This window comes from Ochotona princeps, chromosome 17 (genome assembly GCF_030435755.1).
Source record: "Ochotona princeps isolate mOchPri1 chromosome 17, mOchPri1.hap1, whole genome shotgun sequence".
NCBI classification, from domain to species: domain Eukaryota; kingdom Metazoa; phylum Chordata; class Mammalia; order Lagomorpha; family Ochotonidae; genus Ochotona; species Ochotona princeps.
Window position 1 is genome coordinate 8806332 of NC_080848.1, and position 19368 is coordinate 8825699.

Below are 19368 nucleotides of genomic sequence, written 5' to 3' on the forward strand. Positions count from 1 at the left end.
GGGCCAGGGTCATGGTGTAGCTGCTGGCATCTGCTACAGAAGTGCTGTTTGGAGACTCGGCTGCTCTGCTGTTCATCGGCTCATCAGCTCTCTGCTAATAGGCCTGGTTCAAGTGCTTGGGCCCCTGCCTCTCCTGTGTGAGTCCAGCATGGTGTCCCAGGCTCCTGCCTTTGGCCTGGCCCAGTGCGGACTGTCACACCGTTTGGGGAGTGAGCCAGCAGATGTAAGATTTCTCTCCCCACTCCACTTTCTGTCATTCTTGCTTTGCAATAAACCAATCAGTCTTCTTATAAACACTGCAATGGCTGCCTGTGTCTTCCTATCGCACACTCCTTTCTGTTCTCTTTGCAGTTTCAACATGTATTGTGCTTGGTGGTCATCCTGTTGTGTTACCAAGAGCAGGTGCTGCACCAGATGTAGCTACCTGGGTGCGGGTGCTGACTTAGGGGTCTCACCCTTGCACACTCTGGAGATGGCCAAGTCTTCGTGGAGGCTCATCAGTTCTAACTTAATCTTAGAAGCTTCATCTGGGGGGAGGCCATGAGTGTGTGGGCGGAGGAGCTGGCTGGGGGTCTATATTTTTTATTTCATTTGTGAGCCTCTAACCTGCCTCTGAAAACCAACACATCACTGGGAGTCACTGGGGATATCCATCTCAGCAGGTACCATGACTGTCCTTCACTTTTTTTTATTGCATTTTATTTTATGACATCGTTTCATAGGCTCTGAGGTGCCCCCAACCCCTCCCTGTACCCTCCCCCCATGGTGGATTACTCCACCTTATTGCAGTATTACAGTTCAAATCCAGTCTTGCTTCTTTCATTGCAAGCATGTACCATGCATAGAGTCCAGCATCTTATTGTCCAGATCAATTCAACAGTTTCTTGGGGAGACCATCTGTGGTCTAAAAGCAGAGCTGGCAGAATATCGTTCCGACCAATTAAAAGCCATAACATCCACTACAGTTTACAACATTATGGAGTTAATTGACATGGTATTGAGGACTGTCCTTCACTTTTAAACCTCTGTTATTTGGTCTAGAAATCAACATCTCTGATTCCCGCCCTCCCTTCTCTCCCCTCCTCTTCCTCTACCCGCCTCCAAACCTCTGGGCTGTAACACATGTCCCTACTTAGCAGTGGTAATTTAATCTGGCTGTTGAATATCATGATCTCATTAATTTCCCCCCCATTTTTAGATAAGACACTGATTGTTAAACGCTTTCAAGGGACTTACCCAAAGCTGCTGGCAGAGCTGGGATGGGCCAGCTCACGTTTGGTACGGCGCACGTCTCTATTTGCTGCCTGCCACGCCTCCGCATCCTCCCCCGCCTGCCCGCTGCTCTCACCTGGGGCTCCGCGCCGCAGGCGGAGCCGGACGCGCCCCCTGGCGGCAGGTGCGCGCGGCGCCGCGCATGCTAATGAGTCCGCGGCGCGGCGTGCTGATTGGCCGGCGCGGCTTCCAGCTGCTTGGCGGAGCCGGCGGAGTCGCGGGGCGGCTTGGAGCAGCATCCCGGGCCCTGCGCCCTGCGCGCCCGGCGCCCTCCGAGGGCCTCGGAGTGTGCGCGGGTGCCCTTCCCTGGGCGGCCGTGCCTGCTGCGGGGTCCACGATGACGATCCGACACCAAGGCCAGCAGTACAGGCCGAGGATGGCCTTTCTGCCCAAGGTAACCCTGGCCCCTCGTGTGGGCCTTGGGGGTATGGGCGTGCGGGGGCGTGGGGTGTGGGAGTCCGGGTGGTCTCCGAAGGCGGGTTAAGGTGGGGGTCCTGGGGGTCTCGCTGCTCCCGCATGTTAAATGACTCGCTGCCGTGGTGTGTGTGTGCGCGCGCGTGTGTGTGCGCTTTGGCTGTCCTGTAACCTGTTCCTAGTGCATAGCCCAAAGCTCGCGCCGTCGTCTGTCTGCTGGAGAGGAAGGCCACCTGTTACTCCGCAGAGCAGGCTGCGGCAGACAGCTCAGCTCCAGCGCTGTCAGATTGAAGGCTGCCCTGCCAAGGCTGGGGTCAGACACGTAGATGTGCCGGGAGCGTTTTTGTTTGTTTTGGATCCCCAACTGCGGTGTCAGACATACAGACCCTGAAAATGGTGCCGTGTGAGGGATCCAGGGCCCCCCTTCACAGTGCCTGAGACCTGTTAGCAGTTGCAGCTTGTGTGTGTGTACCCGCGCGCCTCTGCACTGGCAGCAGCTGCCAGCTGCAGGCTGGCCCTTGTCTTGCCAACGTTTTCCCAGGCAAATACACCTGTGATTGAGGAGGTTGCTGGGGATGTGGCTCATTTTGTCCCAGGCCCTTTAAGAACAAGGGCAGGGGAAGATAGCTCTAGGGGATACAGCCTGGCTTACTTGTCATCCCCCCCCCACCCAACTCCTGTCTGGGGCACTTTTCACACTGTGCGCTTATCCCATCGAGTGGAATTAGCCCAATGTTTTGTGACAAGCTGGACGACCTGCTCTGAGCCTCTGGGGCTCAGCAGATTGGAGAGGTCGGTGACCGGCTGCCCTGGTTTCCCCGGTACTTGTCATGCGAACACCAGGACGGTCCTGGACACGCCAGGTCTATCCGCTTCAAGAAGGTGGTGCGGCCTCTGCAGGTTGGGGAGACGGGAGGGGCGTCAGCACCGCCGCTGTCTGGGCTGGGCACGGCTTCTGAGAGCAGAGCTAACAGTTCTAGTTTGGTGTCAGTAAGCCCTAAATCACCTTCTAGGCTCTGTGCCAAGGCTGCTGGCTCCCCCTGGGGCGGCTGCTCAGGCTGGGAGGCCTAGGCAGGGACTGTCTGGAGAAAGAGGCTCAGCTTGTTAGCGAATCTCGGGCATTTTCCTCCATCCTGACTGCTGATCCTCCCTTCCTTATCTTGGATTCTGACAGGTGTCTGGGTCTCCAGCCTTCCAGCCTCTTCTTTCAGCTGCTTGCTTCCATGTGATCCTTTACACGTACCTACTACACTCCTGGCCCCGACTCCCCTCCCTTCCTTACTCTCACACACACACACACACACACACACACACCACACTCCTGTCCCTGACTCCCCTCCATTGGACACATACACCCCTAGCCCCTACTGCCCTCTTTGGCAACCCACGCCCATAGGATCAAGTCCAGCCTTCACCAGTCTGGCCACTCAGCCTCCTGCTGCAACCCCCATGTTCCGCTGCATTTCCTGCCTGCCTTCCCGGCCTGTCTGTCCCTGCTCCCAGTACAGTGCTAGGAGCTGGAGCTACAGGCTCAGGTAGCTCTCGCCTTGGGGTCTTCTTCACCCTTGTTGAAACCCCTGCTCTCTCTCCGGTTTCCTTCTCTGGGAAAGTTTTTTCTCCCCTTGGGCCAGTCTCCCACTCCTCCTCCAGCCGTGCCCTGCTCATACTCCCTCCTCTGCAGAGACCTAGGCCTCTGAACCTTCTCTCTGCACACAGGCCCTGCCTCCACATGCAGCACTGTTCTGGAACCTCTACCTTGTGCTAGCAAAGGTCCTGTCTGTGTGTTCTGGGGCCCTTGGTGGTATCACAGAGCTCCCTGGAGCAGGAGATGAAATGCAAAGCCTACAGCAAGGGATGCGTGTCAGCCCAGACCTTCTGGTAGACCAGAAGTCCAGCCTCCTGGGTCAGGGCCCGATGAAAGGAAAGAACGCTGATGTGGGGGCATCCACTGCTCGGTCAATGTGTCTTTCTTGACCGGTGTGTGTGTCTCCAGCCAGGACCTAGATATAGCATCTTGTGATGTGCCCAGGATCACATTTCATGGCTCAGAGATGTTAAGTGGCTTGCTGGGCACACAGATGCTAAGGAGTACAACAGAAGGTGTCATTTGTCACACTTGTCCCCAGAAGTGACCCAACACTGCACGAAGGGCAGAGGGTGGAACGCCTAACTGGATGTACTTGGGCCTAAAAGCAGAGAGAGGGGTCTAGGCGGGAAGAAGGGGGGATACTGTGGGTGGTAGCTGTGGAGCGGCAGGAAGCCTGACTTGTTCTGTACAGAAAGGGGTCTGATGTCTACCGGGGTGGGGACTGGGGAGGAGGTGGAGATTGAAGGGGTCCTAATGGGCTCACAGGGCCTTTGAAGGTGTTCACCTGGGAGCCATTGCAGGACCTGGTATGGACAAATGACACTGGAGAGCTGCAGGTCAGGAATCTCCTTGGGGAGAGTGAGCCTCCACACCCCAACCCCAGTCACCCAGGAATTGGCAGCTTTTCACATAGCTGCGGTGAGCAACACTGGCCAGAGGAGCCCCCTCCTTGCTGGGATTACAGAGGCTTTTGCACCTGTCTCAGACTCAAGGCAAGCCTGGCTACACAACCCTGGAGCTGTGCTGTACCTGCCTGGGGTGCCTGGGCTTGCTGAAGGGGTGGGGGGGGGGTGGGAGCAGATGGCCCACCTGCCTGGAGCTTTGCTGGGGGGGATGGCTAGCTGATGGCATGTAGGGAAGCTGGGAGCACAGGTGAGCGGCCTGTGGCTCTGGCACCTGTGGACTCATGTTCTGGGGCTTGCTCATCCCTCTTTGTGACTCTCACCTGATGTCCCCAGCACTTGTTGCTGTGGTCCTTGGGAATCACTGTGAGAATGACCCTGGTGCCACAGAGAAGCCTGTTGGACAGCCTGGCTTTCCTGCATGGCTCTGGTATCTCTTGGAGTGAGTAAATGGGAAGTTTTGAGGAGATTTGGGCAGAGTGTGGCATCGTCACTGGGCTCTTCTTCCATGGCAGGTGCTGGTGGCAGGGGCTTGGGGGACACCAAGAAGCTTAGAGCTGGGAGTGAGTGAGTGATGATGGGTAAATTAGGGAAGAAAACAGTCACATAAGTTGGTCGGTTCTCCAGGGGTGAGGGGTCCCGGTAGGACAGGTGCTGTGCAGGGATGGGAACGGAAGGATGAGAAATCTACAGGTGAGCGGCATGGTAGGCAAACCCAGAACTCGGACGCTGGGTGGTTCAGGAGCCTGCCCAGGGGTTGGGCTGCCTGGCTGTCTGAGGTAGGAGGTGGGGCATGGGACTGCTGGAAGGGGGGCGGATATTGAGCAGGGCCCCAGCCTGGCGGGGGAAGGGCTGTGACACCGTGCCGAGCAGTTGGGTGTTTTCAGAGTTTCTTGAGAAGCTGTTAAAATCAGGGATGAATAAGATGAAGTGGTTGACCCGCTGGAGACACGAGTCTCTGGAGTGCTTCTTGGCCTCAGCTGTGCTGCTAAAAATACTGACACCAAGTTACTCTGTGTTTGAAGTTCTGAGCGGCTTCAGCCGGGGCTGGACCCAAGCGGGTCCTGTATGAGGAGCTTAGCAGTGATTGGAGTGCGTAGCCAGGGGACATTTGGCCCCAGCTGGACACTGACTGGGTCTTTACCAAGGCTGCTGGCCCCTGTAGGCAGAGGACATAAGCATCCTACTGTGTGCAAAACAACAAGGTCTGACTTGGCTCGCTGTGGAGGCCAGAGACAGGTGACAGGCAGAAACTGATAGTCCAGGAGGCAGGATGGAGGACAGGAAGGGGTGTGAGTGAGGCAAGAGCAGAACCAACAAGGCTGCCCCAGCTCATCCAGAAGCTTCCCAGGCTTTGGGCGGGGAAAGAGCAAATTTGGGGAGACAGGATCTGAATGTAATATCGGGGCTTTTCAGGTATGGGGAGAGTTGGCCAGAGCGTGGCCAGGCTTGGTCAGCAGGCATGCAGCCTTCTCTGTTAGAAAAACAATGACCCCCCCATGGGACTGGGCCACTTTCCCCCCACCCAGTCTTCGTGAGAGGGAGAATTCGTGATTATTAATGTCCTCCTCCCACCCTCCTCGCCCCTCCGGAGTCGTCTCCTGCTTGAAAGGAAAATTCCAGCCTTGAGATCTTCTGCCGTGAGTGACAGCTCCTTAATGCGAGCAGCGTGGGCATGGTGGGTGGGATGCCGAAGCCATCAAAGCCGTTGCCTCTGATCCCTCCTTGATGTCAGGGTTCCCCGCCTGCCTGAAGTCGTGCCTCCGCACGCGGGGGTGTCTGGGAAAGGGTAGGTGGGACACAGGGGCACCTGGGGCACACAGGGCCTCGGGGAGACCCGGTCATGTGGTCTTTGTGTGTTCTCTGGGGACAGAGTGAGCTGTTCCTTACCTTGAGAGGAGTCGGGGAGCTGCTGTGGGTAGGAGAAGGGCCCTGGATTCCAGGGGGCAGGGATGGCAATGACTCATGTCATCCCCAGGGGCATGCCTGCAGCATGCTGGGAGCAGAGTGTGTGTGTGTGTGTGTGTGTGTGTGTGTGTGTGTGTGTGTGTGTGACAGAGAGAGAGAGAGAGAGAGCAAGAGAGAGAGCAGGTGGGCTTTGCTGCACAAAGGCCAGGGCCTGAGTTCCTCAGGGGAGCGATTCCCATCATCTTGGTTCTGTGATGGGGTGCGTGGTTTCCCACCTGGGGAGTGTGAGCCTGCTTAGGCTGCGGTGGCAAACTTGCTCCCGTGGCAGCTAGGGCGAGGTTGGGAGGGATTCACACTTAGACCTTGAATTTCCTGTTGTGCGAAGCACTAGGAGTCAGATCCACTTGTGGCAGGAAGGACCATCATCTCGTCCTCACCCCGTGTTATAAAGACGACACTCCCACTGGCTTAGGGTCCATTGATCCACCTCACTTTACCTTGGATGCTCCTGTATCCAGAACTAGTCACCTGCTGAGGTCCTGGGGGCAGGGTAGAGTAGGTGTGAGATTTTTGCCAGATGATGCTGGGGGGTGGGGTGGATGCAGCAGAGCCCCTTAAAACAGCATCCCAAGCTTGAACCTTGATCTTCTCAGGTAGGGCAAGTACGGAGGTCCCCGTTGGGTTAATATCAAGAAAGTTTCGAGGAAACCTGATTGACTCTGAGTGGGCTGCACTCCCCCGCACCAGCAATGTTCCCTGGTCCCCTCTGCCTTGCCCCCTCCTTTCTACCAAGGATGACACACCACCTAGAAAGAAATCTGACTTCTCGCATTGTGCTTTTAAATAACTCTCATTATTCCTCCTCTGGAGATCATTTTCAAATTCTTTATAACTAGATTTTTTTTTTTTAATGTAAAGACAAGGAGAAACTGCCACTCTCTAACTTGTAAAGTGTCTATTTCTCTTCCATAAGAACTTATGCATGAAGGTGGCTGACCTTTGGCCTGGCAGCTAAAGTGGGAATGGGGAGTCTTAGGCCCTCATGTAAGAATATCAGGTACTTATTGCAGGGCCATCTAAAGGTAAGACTTCCTGTTAGGTAGGGTCATCTGGAAAAAGTCATTCCTTGGCCTCCTGGCCACTCCCAGGAGCAGTGGGGTCACCTCCCAGCACCCTGGCCAGCATCCTCCTGGAATTGTCTCATTGCTGCCTTCCTGCCACCAACCCTTCTGCAGTGTGAGCTACCGCCAGCCCCAGCACAGTAGAAGGCCGGTGGCTGCAGCTCCGAATGGAGCAGTAGTGAGTAGTTTGTGTTCCAGAGCATTCTGGAGCCAAGAAAGTGTCTGAAACTGAAGCTTGCCATCACTCCTGCATGTGGAGTCCTGGCACAGCTTGGGCCGCCCTGGCAGCCTCAAGTGTACGCCTCATCTCAAGGCTGTTCCTAGAGATGGTGGCTCACCTGCAAATACAGGCTTTGCGACCAAGATCGAAACTGCACTCCCTCGGCCTCCCCTCTCCGCGGTGCCTAGTTAGGACATCACTGTATTCTTTGGGACTTTAGGAGCAGGCTGGCTGGGTGACAGGTAGGAGCATTCCAATTCAGGGTCCCCTGGCTCAGGGTCTCTTTCTTGTCTCACTGTGGGGTTGTTAGCTATAGGTGCAGTAGTGTGGCACACGTCTCTAGAACTTGGTCACTTAACTGGTGGTCTCTGCCCAGGGTCAGCACCTCCTCACTCTGTCTCCATTAGCCCTTGGCAAGCAGCACTGGACGCTTCAATTCTATGGATTTGCCTATTGATGATACTTGCTTGAAGTGGGATCAGCAAGTGTTTGTCCTTAGCAGGTTAGGATCCTCACAGGTCAGGCGTGTGGCTGCCTATTGTAGGATCTTCTTTTCAAAAGTCCTAATACTATTCTGTTGTGTGTTTATGTGTTTATGCCCCGTTTTCTTTCTCTGATGAGCTTGTATGCATTTTGACTTTTGTGAATGAGGTTATGACAAACAGGAGGGTAGCTATCTCTTTGAGTTCTTCTGGATATATACCCAGAAGTAGGGTCACTAGATCCTCTGGTAGTTTTATTTTTTGATGAGCATCTATACCATTTTTTTTCATAGCAGGTAAACCATTTTTGCCAACCACACACAAGGGATCTGATGCCAATCTCTCTACTTTCCTACGCAGAGGTTCCCAGGCCTGTCTCCCGACATCCCTGCTTTGGAAATCCTGCTCCCCACTGATGCACATGTTTTGGGGTCTTCTCACCCATCCTGCTCCTTTGGGTTTTATTCCACTCAGTCTCTTCCTTATTTTTGGTCTGTAATTCAGGCTGCAATTGCCATCTCATGAACAGGTTGTGCTTAGCACATCCCAAGTGCTTTACCTGCTTAATCTCATTTGGTCTTCACAACACCCCTAGGATGATACAGGTAGTACTGTAATCTCCATACTCCAGCACCCCCCAGAGAACGGGTCTAAGAGATAGCCAACAGTTCACTTAAGGTCCCCAGCTTCTGCATTGGAACATTGCTTGTTTTGAGCTTCCCATGGACCCAGACCCCCCAGCTTTTATATTGGTTTGCTTGTAATGTTCATATAATGAACCTCCCACAGTGTTTCTTGACCTTGCTATACCCCTTCCCTCCCACAGTGTTGGAAACTAAATATATAATCAACAAACACATTTGTCGGGTAAGTAGAGCTGGGTTTTTCTTCCCAGACATGGAAGCATGTCCTGCAGGCAAAGTTCCAAAAATGTGTTAATCATATAAGTGCTGCTAATATGGATGATTGTAAGCAAAGTTCATCATTATTAATGAATGATTCTGACCTCCCCTTGGGAAGCCTGGGTATTCCCAAATACAAAGTTCTCTGAGTACTCACTCTCCTGACTCTACAAACAGAAAGGTTCTCACCATGACCTCAGAAGCAGACCATGTTCTGTATGGGGAACATTCAAAGGATACTTTGTTTCATGAACTTGATTATTAAAATAGTGTGTAAATTACGGGCAGGCAATGAGCCTAAGGTGGATAGAAGACAGAAAGAATTACATTTGTTATATTCAGACCCTGTCTTTGAGATGCCTCGTTATGTAAATGCAAATTTTCAAAATTCAGAAAAGTCCCAAATCCAAAACACTTCAGCCCCAAACGCTTCAGCTAAGGAATGCTTAACCTGAGTATCTTTGTGTACATACAACAGGCATCTTTCCTTAGAAAGTAGTTTCACACAGTTCCTTAGTTGGGTTCTAAGAGATGGGTTTGAACCTATGTCTGCTAGTAGGGCATCTGCCATTATATTCTCAATTTATGGTAGGGAAGGGCAATGCCTATAGGTGCAGTGAGTTGTCCAGCAACCTACAGTTAGTAGAGAAAATCTTGCAAGGCAAGGAGAACCTTGGGGTTCTTTCTCTTTTTTAATTAAGAAAAATTTGAGAAGAAACAGAGAGAGAGAGAGATCTTATCTATTGTTCACTTCTCAGATGCTTGTAATGGTTGGGCCAGCCAGAAGCCAAGAGATAGAAACTCAGTTCGAGACTATCACATGATTGGCAGGGATCTAGGAGCTTGAGCATCACCTGCTCTCTCCCAGGGTACACATTAGCAGGAAGCTGCAATCAGAAGTGGAGCTGGGACTCTTCTTCAGGCGTAGCCAGCTGCATCTCAGTCATCAGCTTGAAGGCCCATCCCAAATTCTTTTTCCTTTGGACTGCAAGGACTTTATTGTAACAGCTCGTGTGGTGTGCATGGGTGTCATTTTATTACATGTCAAGAGAACAATAAGGATGTACTCAAATCAGAAATATGAAGGGGAATACAAGAGTCAAGGAGCTGGAGTGGTGGACAGGTTGGGTGTAGGTGTGGCCTTCAGGAGGTTGTGTCCTGCTGGGCACAACGACATGTACCTCAGAGAGAACTGTGACCCAGGTGTCTGTGCTCGCTTACTGGCTCCTGATTGATGCTTCTGTTCCCAAGGCCCCTTAGCCTGGCCTCTTAGCGGGCCCCTTTCCGGTGGCCAGCTGCTTCCCAACTTCATAGGGGTCACTTTAGGAGTCCTGGTCCTGAGGTTCCCTTCCCACACCTTCACCATTACACCTTGGGTGTTGTTCTATCCTGTGTTGACGCACCATCATTCCTCATGCGCAGTTCTGTCTCCTGAAGGTTCAGTAATCTGCAGTCAACCATGATCCAAAGATATGAAATGGAAAATTCCATGTTTTGAGCCTGACAGAGAGGCCACATTTGCATAATATTTATTACACTGTAGTGTCATAATTATTCTATTTTATGGTTAGTCATTGTTGCTAATCTTCTAGTCTGCCTAAACGATAAATTAAATTTCATCCTAGGAGTGGGCGTATTGGGAGAAAGCATTACCTGTATGGTTTGGCCAGTCATGGTTCAGGCATCCCCTAGGGGTCCTGACGTGTAGCTCCGCACAGCTTGGGGACCCACTGTTGCTTTGGAAGGTGACTTTCCTGGGTTCAGAGGCCGTAGCGTCCCTTCTCTGGGTTCCCAGGATGACCGTGACTGTGCTTGGTTGTTAAACGACCGACCGACTGTTGACAAGCACATCTGGGCCAGGGAACGGGCACTGTGTGACATTTGAAGCCCTTGCCTGTGAAGCTTGGTCAGCACCAATCCCAGACACCCAGAGACAAGAAGGGAACATTGGGCTTTGTTGAGTGGTGATGGACGTCCAGTTGGTTTTCAGGTATCCTGTAGATGATTTTATTTCCAGTCCATTTCTGTAAGAGAGAAAAAAACCGTATGATGTCAATAGTAAAATACCGAAATCTGCTCTGAAAATGAAGAAGCTGTCCTTGTGGCCGTCCTCCAGCGGCTCCATCTTCCTTGGACAGTTTGTGAGTTTCCTCTGGCTTGCACCTGTCTTTGACGTCCACGGGTCTGCCATTCATGTCTCTGCCTCTGACCTCTTTTGAACTTGGGCGGCTGTTTCTGGTTCCCTCCCACACACTATGGGCATATCTGCAGTCCTTTGCAGCCAGCATCCCAAGGCACAAGTGTGTGCTTCAAGAAGGCGCTTCTCTCTCTCCCTCTCTCTGCATTTTCTATCTTGGGAGCTGGCAACTCTGGTCACAGAAGTTATAAATCTCAGTGTTATTCCCTGGCCTCCCTCACTGTCCTACCCAGTCACTTGTGTGCAGCATAAATGTTGTGCAGAAGGGCTCTGAAAGCCACACCTCTCTTCCATTATCCCAGTCACTGCCTCCCCTTGCTGCATCAACCATTTAATTGAGTCCCCAGTTGCTGGGCACTTGAAATACAGCAAAAGATCTACCTTTGAAGAACTTACTTTCTGGGGGAAAGGGGAGATCACAACAGCCAACCACTAATAAGGACAGAATTATCTTCCATGCCAGGAGAATGGAGTTCAGGGTCCCAGCTGAGCAGGACAGTCAGGGCTGGGAGTGTGCTAGACGTGACGGTGGGGAAGCAGAGAGCCAGTGTGGCTGCATCAGGGCAGCCAGCTGGGAGTGGGAGGAGAGTCTGGGAGAAAGAGGTCCCAGCAGTGTGGAGCAGCAGCAGCACCTGTCCTGTGTGCCGGGGAAAATGGCCGAGTAGAGAAGAGCTGGATGCCACGGTCATTGGCAGGCTCATCAGACCACTCTGCTGAGGACAGATAGGGGGAAGAGGTGGAATGTGTGGGGCGCTCATCGTTGCTTGCCTGACCTGTTACAGTGACCTGGGACATATCACCTGGTACCTCGGCAAACCGCTTCTTCCCCCAGTGTTATTCCGTGTTATTCCTTCTGTTATGGGTCTCATTTCTAAAGCATTCCCCAGCCATGACTTCCGGAACATGAGCTGTACTCCACAGATGGCTTCAGGGCCTGTTGTGGTCTGGCTTCCAGCTGCAGTACGTCTCCTGCCATCTTCCATCCCTCTCACGCTCAGGGCACCGTCATCAGTCATGCCCCGGCTCATGGTAGCCTGTCAGTTTCTGTTCAAGAAAATCCCCATTTGCTCTACCTCATTTTCTCTTAGAAGGCCCTCCTCTCCCCCAGGAATCTCCTGATGAGAAGGACTCCAAGCTGCAGGGAGGGAGCCTGTGTCTTTACCAGGTGTGGTTCTAGGTCCCTTGGAGCTGCTCCTGTCTGCCCTGGATGCTGCATCCCGTGAGCAGACCTCTGGTCCTGCTTTGCCTCCTGGGCTCCAGCTCAATGCTACCGCCAAGCCCTCCACCCAGCTTCTGAAACGGGTCTGAGCGACCAGCTTTTTCCTTTCTGTCTTGCAGATCGAAGCGCTCGTGAAGGACATGCAGAATCCTGAGACAGGGGTCAGGATGCAGAACCAGAGGGTCTTGGTCACCAGTGTCCCTCATGCTATGACAGGTGAGGTACTGTGCCGATGGGCTGGGCCAGCAGCAGAACCCTCAAGGAACGGGATGTGTGGCAAACTACAGCACTTGGGTTACATTTGGACCATGGCTTGCTTTTTTTTTTTTTTTAAGATTTATTTATTTTACTTGAAAGTCAGAGTTACAGAGAAAGAGGAGGAGAGAGAGAGAGATCTTCCATCTGCTGGTTCGCTCCCTAAATGGCTGCAACAGCCAGACCTGAGCCAGCCCAAAGAGGGGAGCCTGCAGCTTCTTCCAGGTTTCCCATGTGGATGCAGGGGTCCAAGGCCTTGGGATGTCCTCTGCTACTTTCCTTCTCAGGGAGTTGGATTAGAAGTGGAACAGCCAGGACTCGAACCAGCACCATACGGGGTGCCGGCAGTACAGGCGCAGTATTAGCTAGCTATGCTATTGTGTGACATCCTTATGACTTGACTTTGTAAATTAAATTTTATTGCAACACAGCCATGGCCGCTCCTTGTGTGTCACCCAGGTTGCTTTGACACCCGGGTGGCAGGGTTGAAGTGTATAGTTCTGTAGCCTGTGTCATGGCCACAAAGCTTGGGTACTTGCTATCTAGTCCTTTATGGGATAAGTCTGGTGATTCCTTGACTAGTGTTTTGTTTTGTTTGTTTTTTGAGGAATGAGTCAGGAAGGAAACGGAACAGGCCTTCTCAGGTTACTGCATGAAGATTTGGGTACATGTGTTGCCGGTGTCTGGGGCGGGTGGATTAGATGCAGCGTGTACTTCCTACCAAGGCGTGTGGCCAACAGGGTCTCCCCATAGTGCTGTGATCCCTGTGAGCTTTCACACTCTGTCCCCCTTAGAACCCTATTACTTGTCTTTCACCCAGGCCTCTTGGTCTTGGCAGAAGCAGTGGGCTAACAGGTCCCTACTCCCTCTGACTATTTCCAGGAATGGGTGTCCCCACCAGCAATGGCACTCAGATTTCCTGAAGTGCAAACGGGGAGCTGGCTATCCTTGGGTGGTTAGAGAGGAAGGGTGATTGGAACGCTGCAGGCAGCATAGAGAAGAGAAGAGGTCACCCACGTGGGAGACCTGGATGAAGCTCCTGGCTCCTAATTTTGGATTGACTCAGCTCTGGCTATTGTGGCCATTTGGGGAGTGAACCAAAAGATGAAATATCTGTGTTTCTCCTTATCTCTGTAAACCTGATTTTCAAATAAAAATAAAGTATTTTTTAAAGGAGGCACCTGGTAGAGGGCAGGAAGTGGAGTAGCTTTAGACATCCAACGGCAAGCAGGAGGTGGGCAGGGACCAAGGGGTAGACTTTGCAGCAAGCCCCAGCTCTCTGCCTTGCTCTGAGAAGCAGCTGTGATGGTTCTTCCTGGGGCATCCCTGCCTCCTGCTCCTCCCCCTACCGTCCTCCTGGGTGCCACTCATTCTGACCTGGGTGCTTCACTTGACCGCCAGCCCCTACAGGTGGCCCCTGGTCTTGCTCATCAAGGCAACCCAGTGCTTAGACTAGCCCTGTTCCTATAAATGCTGGAAGTTGAGTGACTGCAAAAATCAGTCCTGTTCTAAGATTGTGCAGAGTCCTAGACATTGTTTGAGTTGAACACCTGAGTGTGGATCCTTAAGGTGTCTTTTGCTGGCAGTGTTGACCTCGTCTCCTTCTTCTTGCTTTTTTCTTTTAAAGAAGGAATGGCAAAGTGTACGGTAAGCAGTCCATTTGATGGTTTACTAATTTCCTTGTTGTTGAGAAGTCCGAGTTGATTATGTATTTAATTTGATAACAATTTGTGTGCTGTGAATTGCATTAAGAGTTATGTAGGGCAGAGATGATGCTTACTAAATGTACAAAATGGATTGATGAGATTAGCCAGTTAAATCTTTTCACCAGTAAGGCACTCAACAGCCCATGAGATATTTATTAAAAATGTCAAGTAAATCCTCTTATTTTTGTATCATAGTGTCAAATAGCAGTAAAATAAACATGTTAAGATCCTTAATCTACTGCTATGTTTCACTGTAAAATTTACCTTTGTTAAAATTTGCTTCTGTTCAAATTTGTTGAGATCGCACGTAAAAGTATCCTAATATTACTTTGGCTGGTATTTTCTAATTACTGTATAATATTTTGGGAATGCAAATTTTATTTGAATGTCAACTACAGTTAAGCATGTGCCGTTTGTTTTTCTTGCTCAGGTTTTGTAATTTGATCGAATGTTTTTATTATAGTTTAATAAATGTTTGCGTTATTAAAAAAAAAGAAAAGAAGGAATGGCAGTTCTGGTCTAGAAGAGTGATGGCTGGAGCTGCAGGAAGCTAGGGCTGTGCCAGTGCTCAGCATGGGCAGGTCCTGGGAGCTGGTAATTCCTCATGCTGTATCCGTGAACACCTGCCTTGGAATTCAGTGTAGGTCTGACCAGCCTTGTTTTGCACAGGGGGCCACAGAGATACACAGAGGTTCAAGTTTATCCTCATGTCTCTCAGCCCTCTTGGGCTTGAACCCAACTCTGTGACTACTTCACGGCCAGTGTGTGCCAGCTGCTTGCCTTTCTGGCCCACGGGCATGCTTGCTTCCTGGATTACCATGAAGCCACACTCCCCTCTGCATTCTCTCTTATCCCTCCTGTGTGGGTGAATTCCATTGGCTGTAGAAACTTGACCAGGGGAGAAAGCCTGGCCTGCAACATCAGTATTGATACAAACCAATTGCCATGCGGTATTTGGGATGATAGGTGCCCCAAAGCTTCCTGGAGCTGCAGGTTGCTGACACAGGAGCCTGTGTGGCGGGCCAGGCTGTCAGCCAGACCACAGGGTGCAGACACTGGTGGCACTGTAATCTCATTTGCTCTATTTCGGGAAGCAGTCAAGTGGATGACAAAGCCCTTGGCTCCTCACTGGAGAAAGCTTATCAGTCTGCCGCCTGCCTGGGGCTGTCTCCTGGCTCCCTGTGCTGCTGGGTGGCATTCAGACATAGACACATGGCGTGGGGATGTCTCAACACTCGGTCCTAGCGTTTCAGGAGGATTCTAAATGAGGGTTTCAGTTGTACTTTTTTTTGATTCATCATTTTCAGAATCACACACACACATACACACACACACACACTGGTGGTGGGGGGTGGGGAGAGAGAGAGAGAGAGAGAGAGAGAGAGAGAGAGAGAGAGAGAGAGAGAGAAAGATCATTCATTGACTGACTCACTCTCCAAATGGATGACCAGGCAAAGCCAGGAGCCAGGAGCCTCTTCTGGTTCTCCCATATGGGTGCAGGAGCCCAAGCACTTGGACCATCCTCCACTGCTTTCCCAGGTGCATCAGCAGGGAGTTGGAGCAGAGGCAGAGCAGCTGGGGCTCCATATGGGATGCCAGTATTTCAGGCAGTGACGCTACCCATTATGCCACAATCCTGGCCCCAAGGAGGAGGAGTATGCTTTTGATCAGCCAGCCAGAGGTGAGTGAAGCTAAGAGCAGCTAAGGAGAACCATCGCCAGCAGAAGTTGTGGGCAAGGGGTGTGGGCGGAGTTAGTGGAAGGAAGGGGTACATGGCAGGTTGCACAGCCTGCAGTGTCTGGGCAGCCATGGGAACCTGTCTGGAGGGTGTCAAATGAGAGATTTGTCCCTCTAGCCTCTCCCGGGACAGGAGTAATTTGCAATCACTCAGCCACAAGGGTGCTTGCAGTGCGGAGCTTGTCCATCTTTTGGGCATTTTTAAAAAAGAGCTATTTGTATATTTGAAAGCCAGAGTTACACACACACACACACACACACACACACACACACACACACACCCCTTCCATATGCTGGTTTCTTCCCCAGTTGGCCCGCAATGGCTCGAACTAAGCCAGGCTGAAGCCATGAGCCTCATGGGTGGCAGGGGTCCCAGCAATTGGGCCATCCTCCACTGCCTCTCTTAGCCATTATTAGTAGGGAGCTGGACTGGAAGTGGAGCAGCCAGGATGCAAACCAGTGTCCATACGGAATGATGCCATTGCAGGTGGTGGCTTTCCCGGGTACACTACAACACTTGCATGGCTCAGCGTGTTTTGTGAGTGGGTTCCCATGCAGGCAGGGAGCTTTGGAAAGCAGCTCGTTGTTACTGGTGTGGCCTCTGTGTCCAGGGCACCTTCTCATGCTTCTGAGATGTCGTGGTGCCTGTCCTAACCAGGAGCTGTGTCTGCATGTGAGGTCGAGGGGCTCTGGCTGAGCTGCCTGCTTGGCCTTACTGATGGAGCATGGCGTGCCTGGCCCTTAGACCTATGGAACCCAGGCAGTGGGAGGGAGGGAGGGGGTGCCTGTTCTCCCCTCCTTGTCCTTGTCTGCCCCCTGCTTGTTTCCATGCCAGTCTTCACTTTGCCAGCCAGCCTCTGGGACCTGCAGGACCTGAGACAAGAGCACACTTCTAAGTCTACATTTCTTGGTCCCAAGTATAAGTAGCAGCTGAGTGGTCCTAAAATAGGTCCCGTCTTCCCAGCTTGACAAAAGCACCTGCCCTAAGTGCTGCTTACATGTTCTGCCTGCAAGGCTGCAGTCTAGAAGAGTAAGCCCACCCTCTGCTCCTGCTTCGCTCCCCATCCCTGGCTCTCACTGACTCCCACTTGCTCAAGCTCCTTCCCAAAACCACATACAGGTTTTTCTGAGGGCTGTTTTGTTTTCAGTGTTTAGTCTTGGTCTTCTTACCATCTCACTGCTGACCTGTAGGCTCTGCACAGCATTGGAGGGTGAACGATAAATCCCACAGAAGGGAAAAGATTGGGCAGGTGGAAGGAAGGTGAGGTTGTACATCCGTGTTTGTTGGGTCATGGATACCTGTGAATTACAGGCTGCGGAGTTCAAACTGAATGCAATGGGTGTGTGTGGAGAGCCCGGGAGTTTTAGGGGCAGAGAGAAGGCCAGTGGAGGAGGGTGTGGTCATCTGGGGATGGGCTGGGGGGCAATGACAAGGACCGGATCTGTCTCTGTTTGGCAGGAGGTGATGTTCTCCAGTGGATCATCGAGCGGCTTTGGATCTCCACCCTGGGTAAGGATTCAGCTGGCGGTGGGATTTAAGGGCTGTTGAGGGTACGGTCCCATACAGAGTTAACCTTAGGGTCTGGGGAAGTTTGCATTTTAATTAAAGAGACATGACCCTCTGGTGTAAAGCAACTAGAATCAGAAGTCCATCTGGTACTTTTTGGGGGAAAGGGAAAATCCCTGAACCTATGCAGCTGTATCATGAAAAATAAAAAATAAAATAAGTAAAATAGAAATAATTACTAGTAAAAGAATAATTACAAAAAACTGAATTGCTGAAGGGGCACTTGGAGGGTCTCTCTGAGAGGAGAGAGAAGCAGGTATGATGGTATGGAGATGGAATGAACTGGAAATGGGGAGAGGAAAAGGGGAGGATTGAGGACAGTGGTTTCAGCTGGGTACGGGATATACTGGGGGAACGTGCAGACACGTTTTCAGGCTTTGAGTTTTATCTGGTTGAGGGGAGGCGAGCCAGCTTTCAAGCCCAACGGAGTGTAGGATGTCCTAGTTAAGCTTGGATGTCAGACAGCAGTTTGATGAGTGGGGCCAGATTTCACATTAGAAAAGCAGGCCGGAGGTGTAATGAAGTGTAAAAGCCGAAGGTCTGGTCTGTGATGCTCAGCTTGAGGTCTGAAGGTGCAGGGAGAGAGGAGGTCTTCTCAACCCATCAGGCTGAGTGGGGGTTGTGGTGTGGGGTGGGTGCTTGGGCAGGGTGGGTGGAGAACTGGAGGAGCAGGGTCCCCTCGGGAGCTTGGAGAGACCCTGCTTCTGTTGGTGCTTCTCAGAAACAACCAGGAAGGTTTTCCTCTGCCTGCCGCCAACCCAGGGCGAGGCTTACAGTGAGATTTGTGGGACGACCTGGACGTTGCCCGATGGCAAAGTTGAGCTTGGGTAGAAGCTGACAGCTTACTTGTCCTTTCTTCTCTTTGAGTGAGAAAAGGTTGGCCTCGTAGAGACATTTTCTTTCCCCTCTCAGGACATTTACCAGACTCCAAAGGGCCCGCTGCAGCTTTTCTAGGGTTCCCCCCAGTCACCCTCCATGGGCCACCTGAGATCCCAGGTCATGTTCAGGTTTACTGAGATGTCCTATCTCCAGGATGGGATGTGGGGACTGCTAGCCTGCTCCCAGTTGACATTTGTCCATGGTCTAGTACAGAAGCCACTGTTCCCACTCGTTGGATACTGGTGTTAGCATTGAGAGCACCTCTCCTAAAATTTGGGGTGTGGGACAGGCAGCTTCCGCCTACGACCTCTACCTGTAACATCCGTGTTTAAACTGTTCTTCCACAGAGGCTCAGAACTTGGGCAACTTTATTGTCAAGTACGGGTATATTTATCCCCTGCAAGACCCCAAGAATCTGGTCCTCAAGCCTGATGGCAGCCTCTACCGATTTCAGGTGAGACCTGACTTTGACCATGGGTGTTGACGTGGGAGGGATCCCAGGCGGTCGATGAGTCTCACATCCTCACAGATCATGACTTTAGAAATGGTGGTGGCAGCAAGGATTTCTCTGCAGTTACAGGGTTTGGGGTTCAGGCTTTCAGCTTGGTGTCCCTGGTTTCTCTTTCAGACGCCGTATTTCTGGCCTACCCAGCAGTGGCCAGCGGAAGATACAGATTACGGTAAATACACCAGCCCTACCCATGCCCTTGGTGGTGCTTTACCTGCTCCTTATTGGCTTGCAGAATTTGGGCTACATTTGTCTTCAGGTCATTGTAACCTTTATGTCAGCTCATGTCTGGGTTGGAAGAATTCTTGGGGGGCAAGGGACTGGCTCTATTGTCTTTGCCCTTCCATAGTGACCCTGTGCCTAGAGTCTGCAGGTGGGGTTTTGAAATAGGATGATGATGGAAAATGTCATTGCTTTCTCTTCCAGCCATCTATTTAGCCAAACGAAATATTAAGAAGAAAGGGATTTTGGAGGAATATGAAAAGGTACAG

General features: G+C 51.7%; 1 protein-coding gene across 1 annotated transcript in view; it reads left to right on the forward strand.

Annotated features, from left to right (window-relative positions):
- The first annotated feature begins 1472 nt into the window (after nt 1-1472).
- The window catches only part of RGS9 (regulator of G protein signaling 9), a 58162-nt gene continuing 40266 nt past the window's right edge, over nt 1473-19368 (forward strand). The window contains exons 1-6 of the mRNA XM_004592962.2: nt 1473-1666; nt 12345-12441; nt 17383-17433; nt 18717-18823; nt 18998-19049; nt 19304-19362. Coding sequence (XP_004593019.2) covers nt 1610-1666; nt 12345-12441; nt 17383-17433; nt 18717-18823; nt 18998-19049; nt 19304-19362 — 423 coding nt within the window. The 5' untranslated portion in view covers nt 1473-1609. The remainder of the gene's footprint in view (nt 1667-12344; nt 12442-17382; nt 17434-18716; nt 18824-18997; nt 19050-19303; nt 19363-19368) is intronic.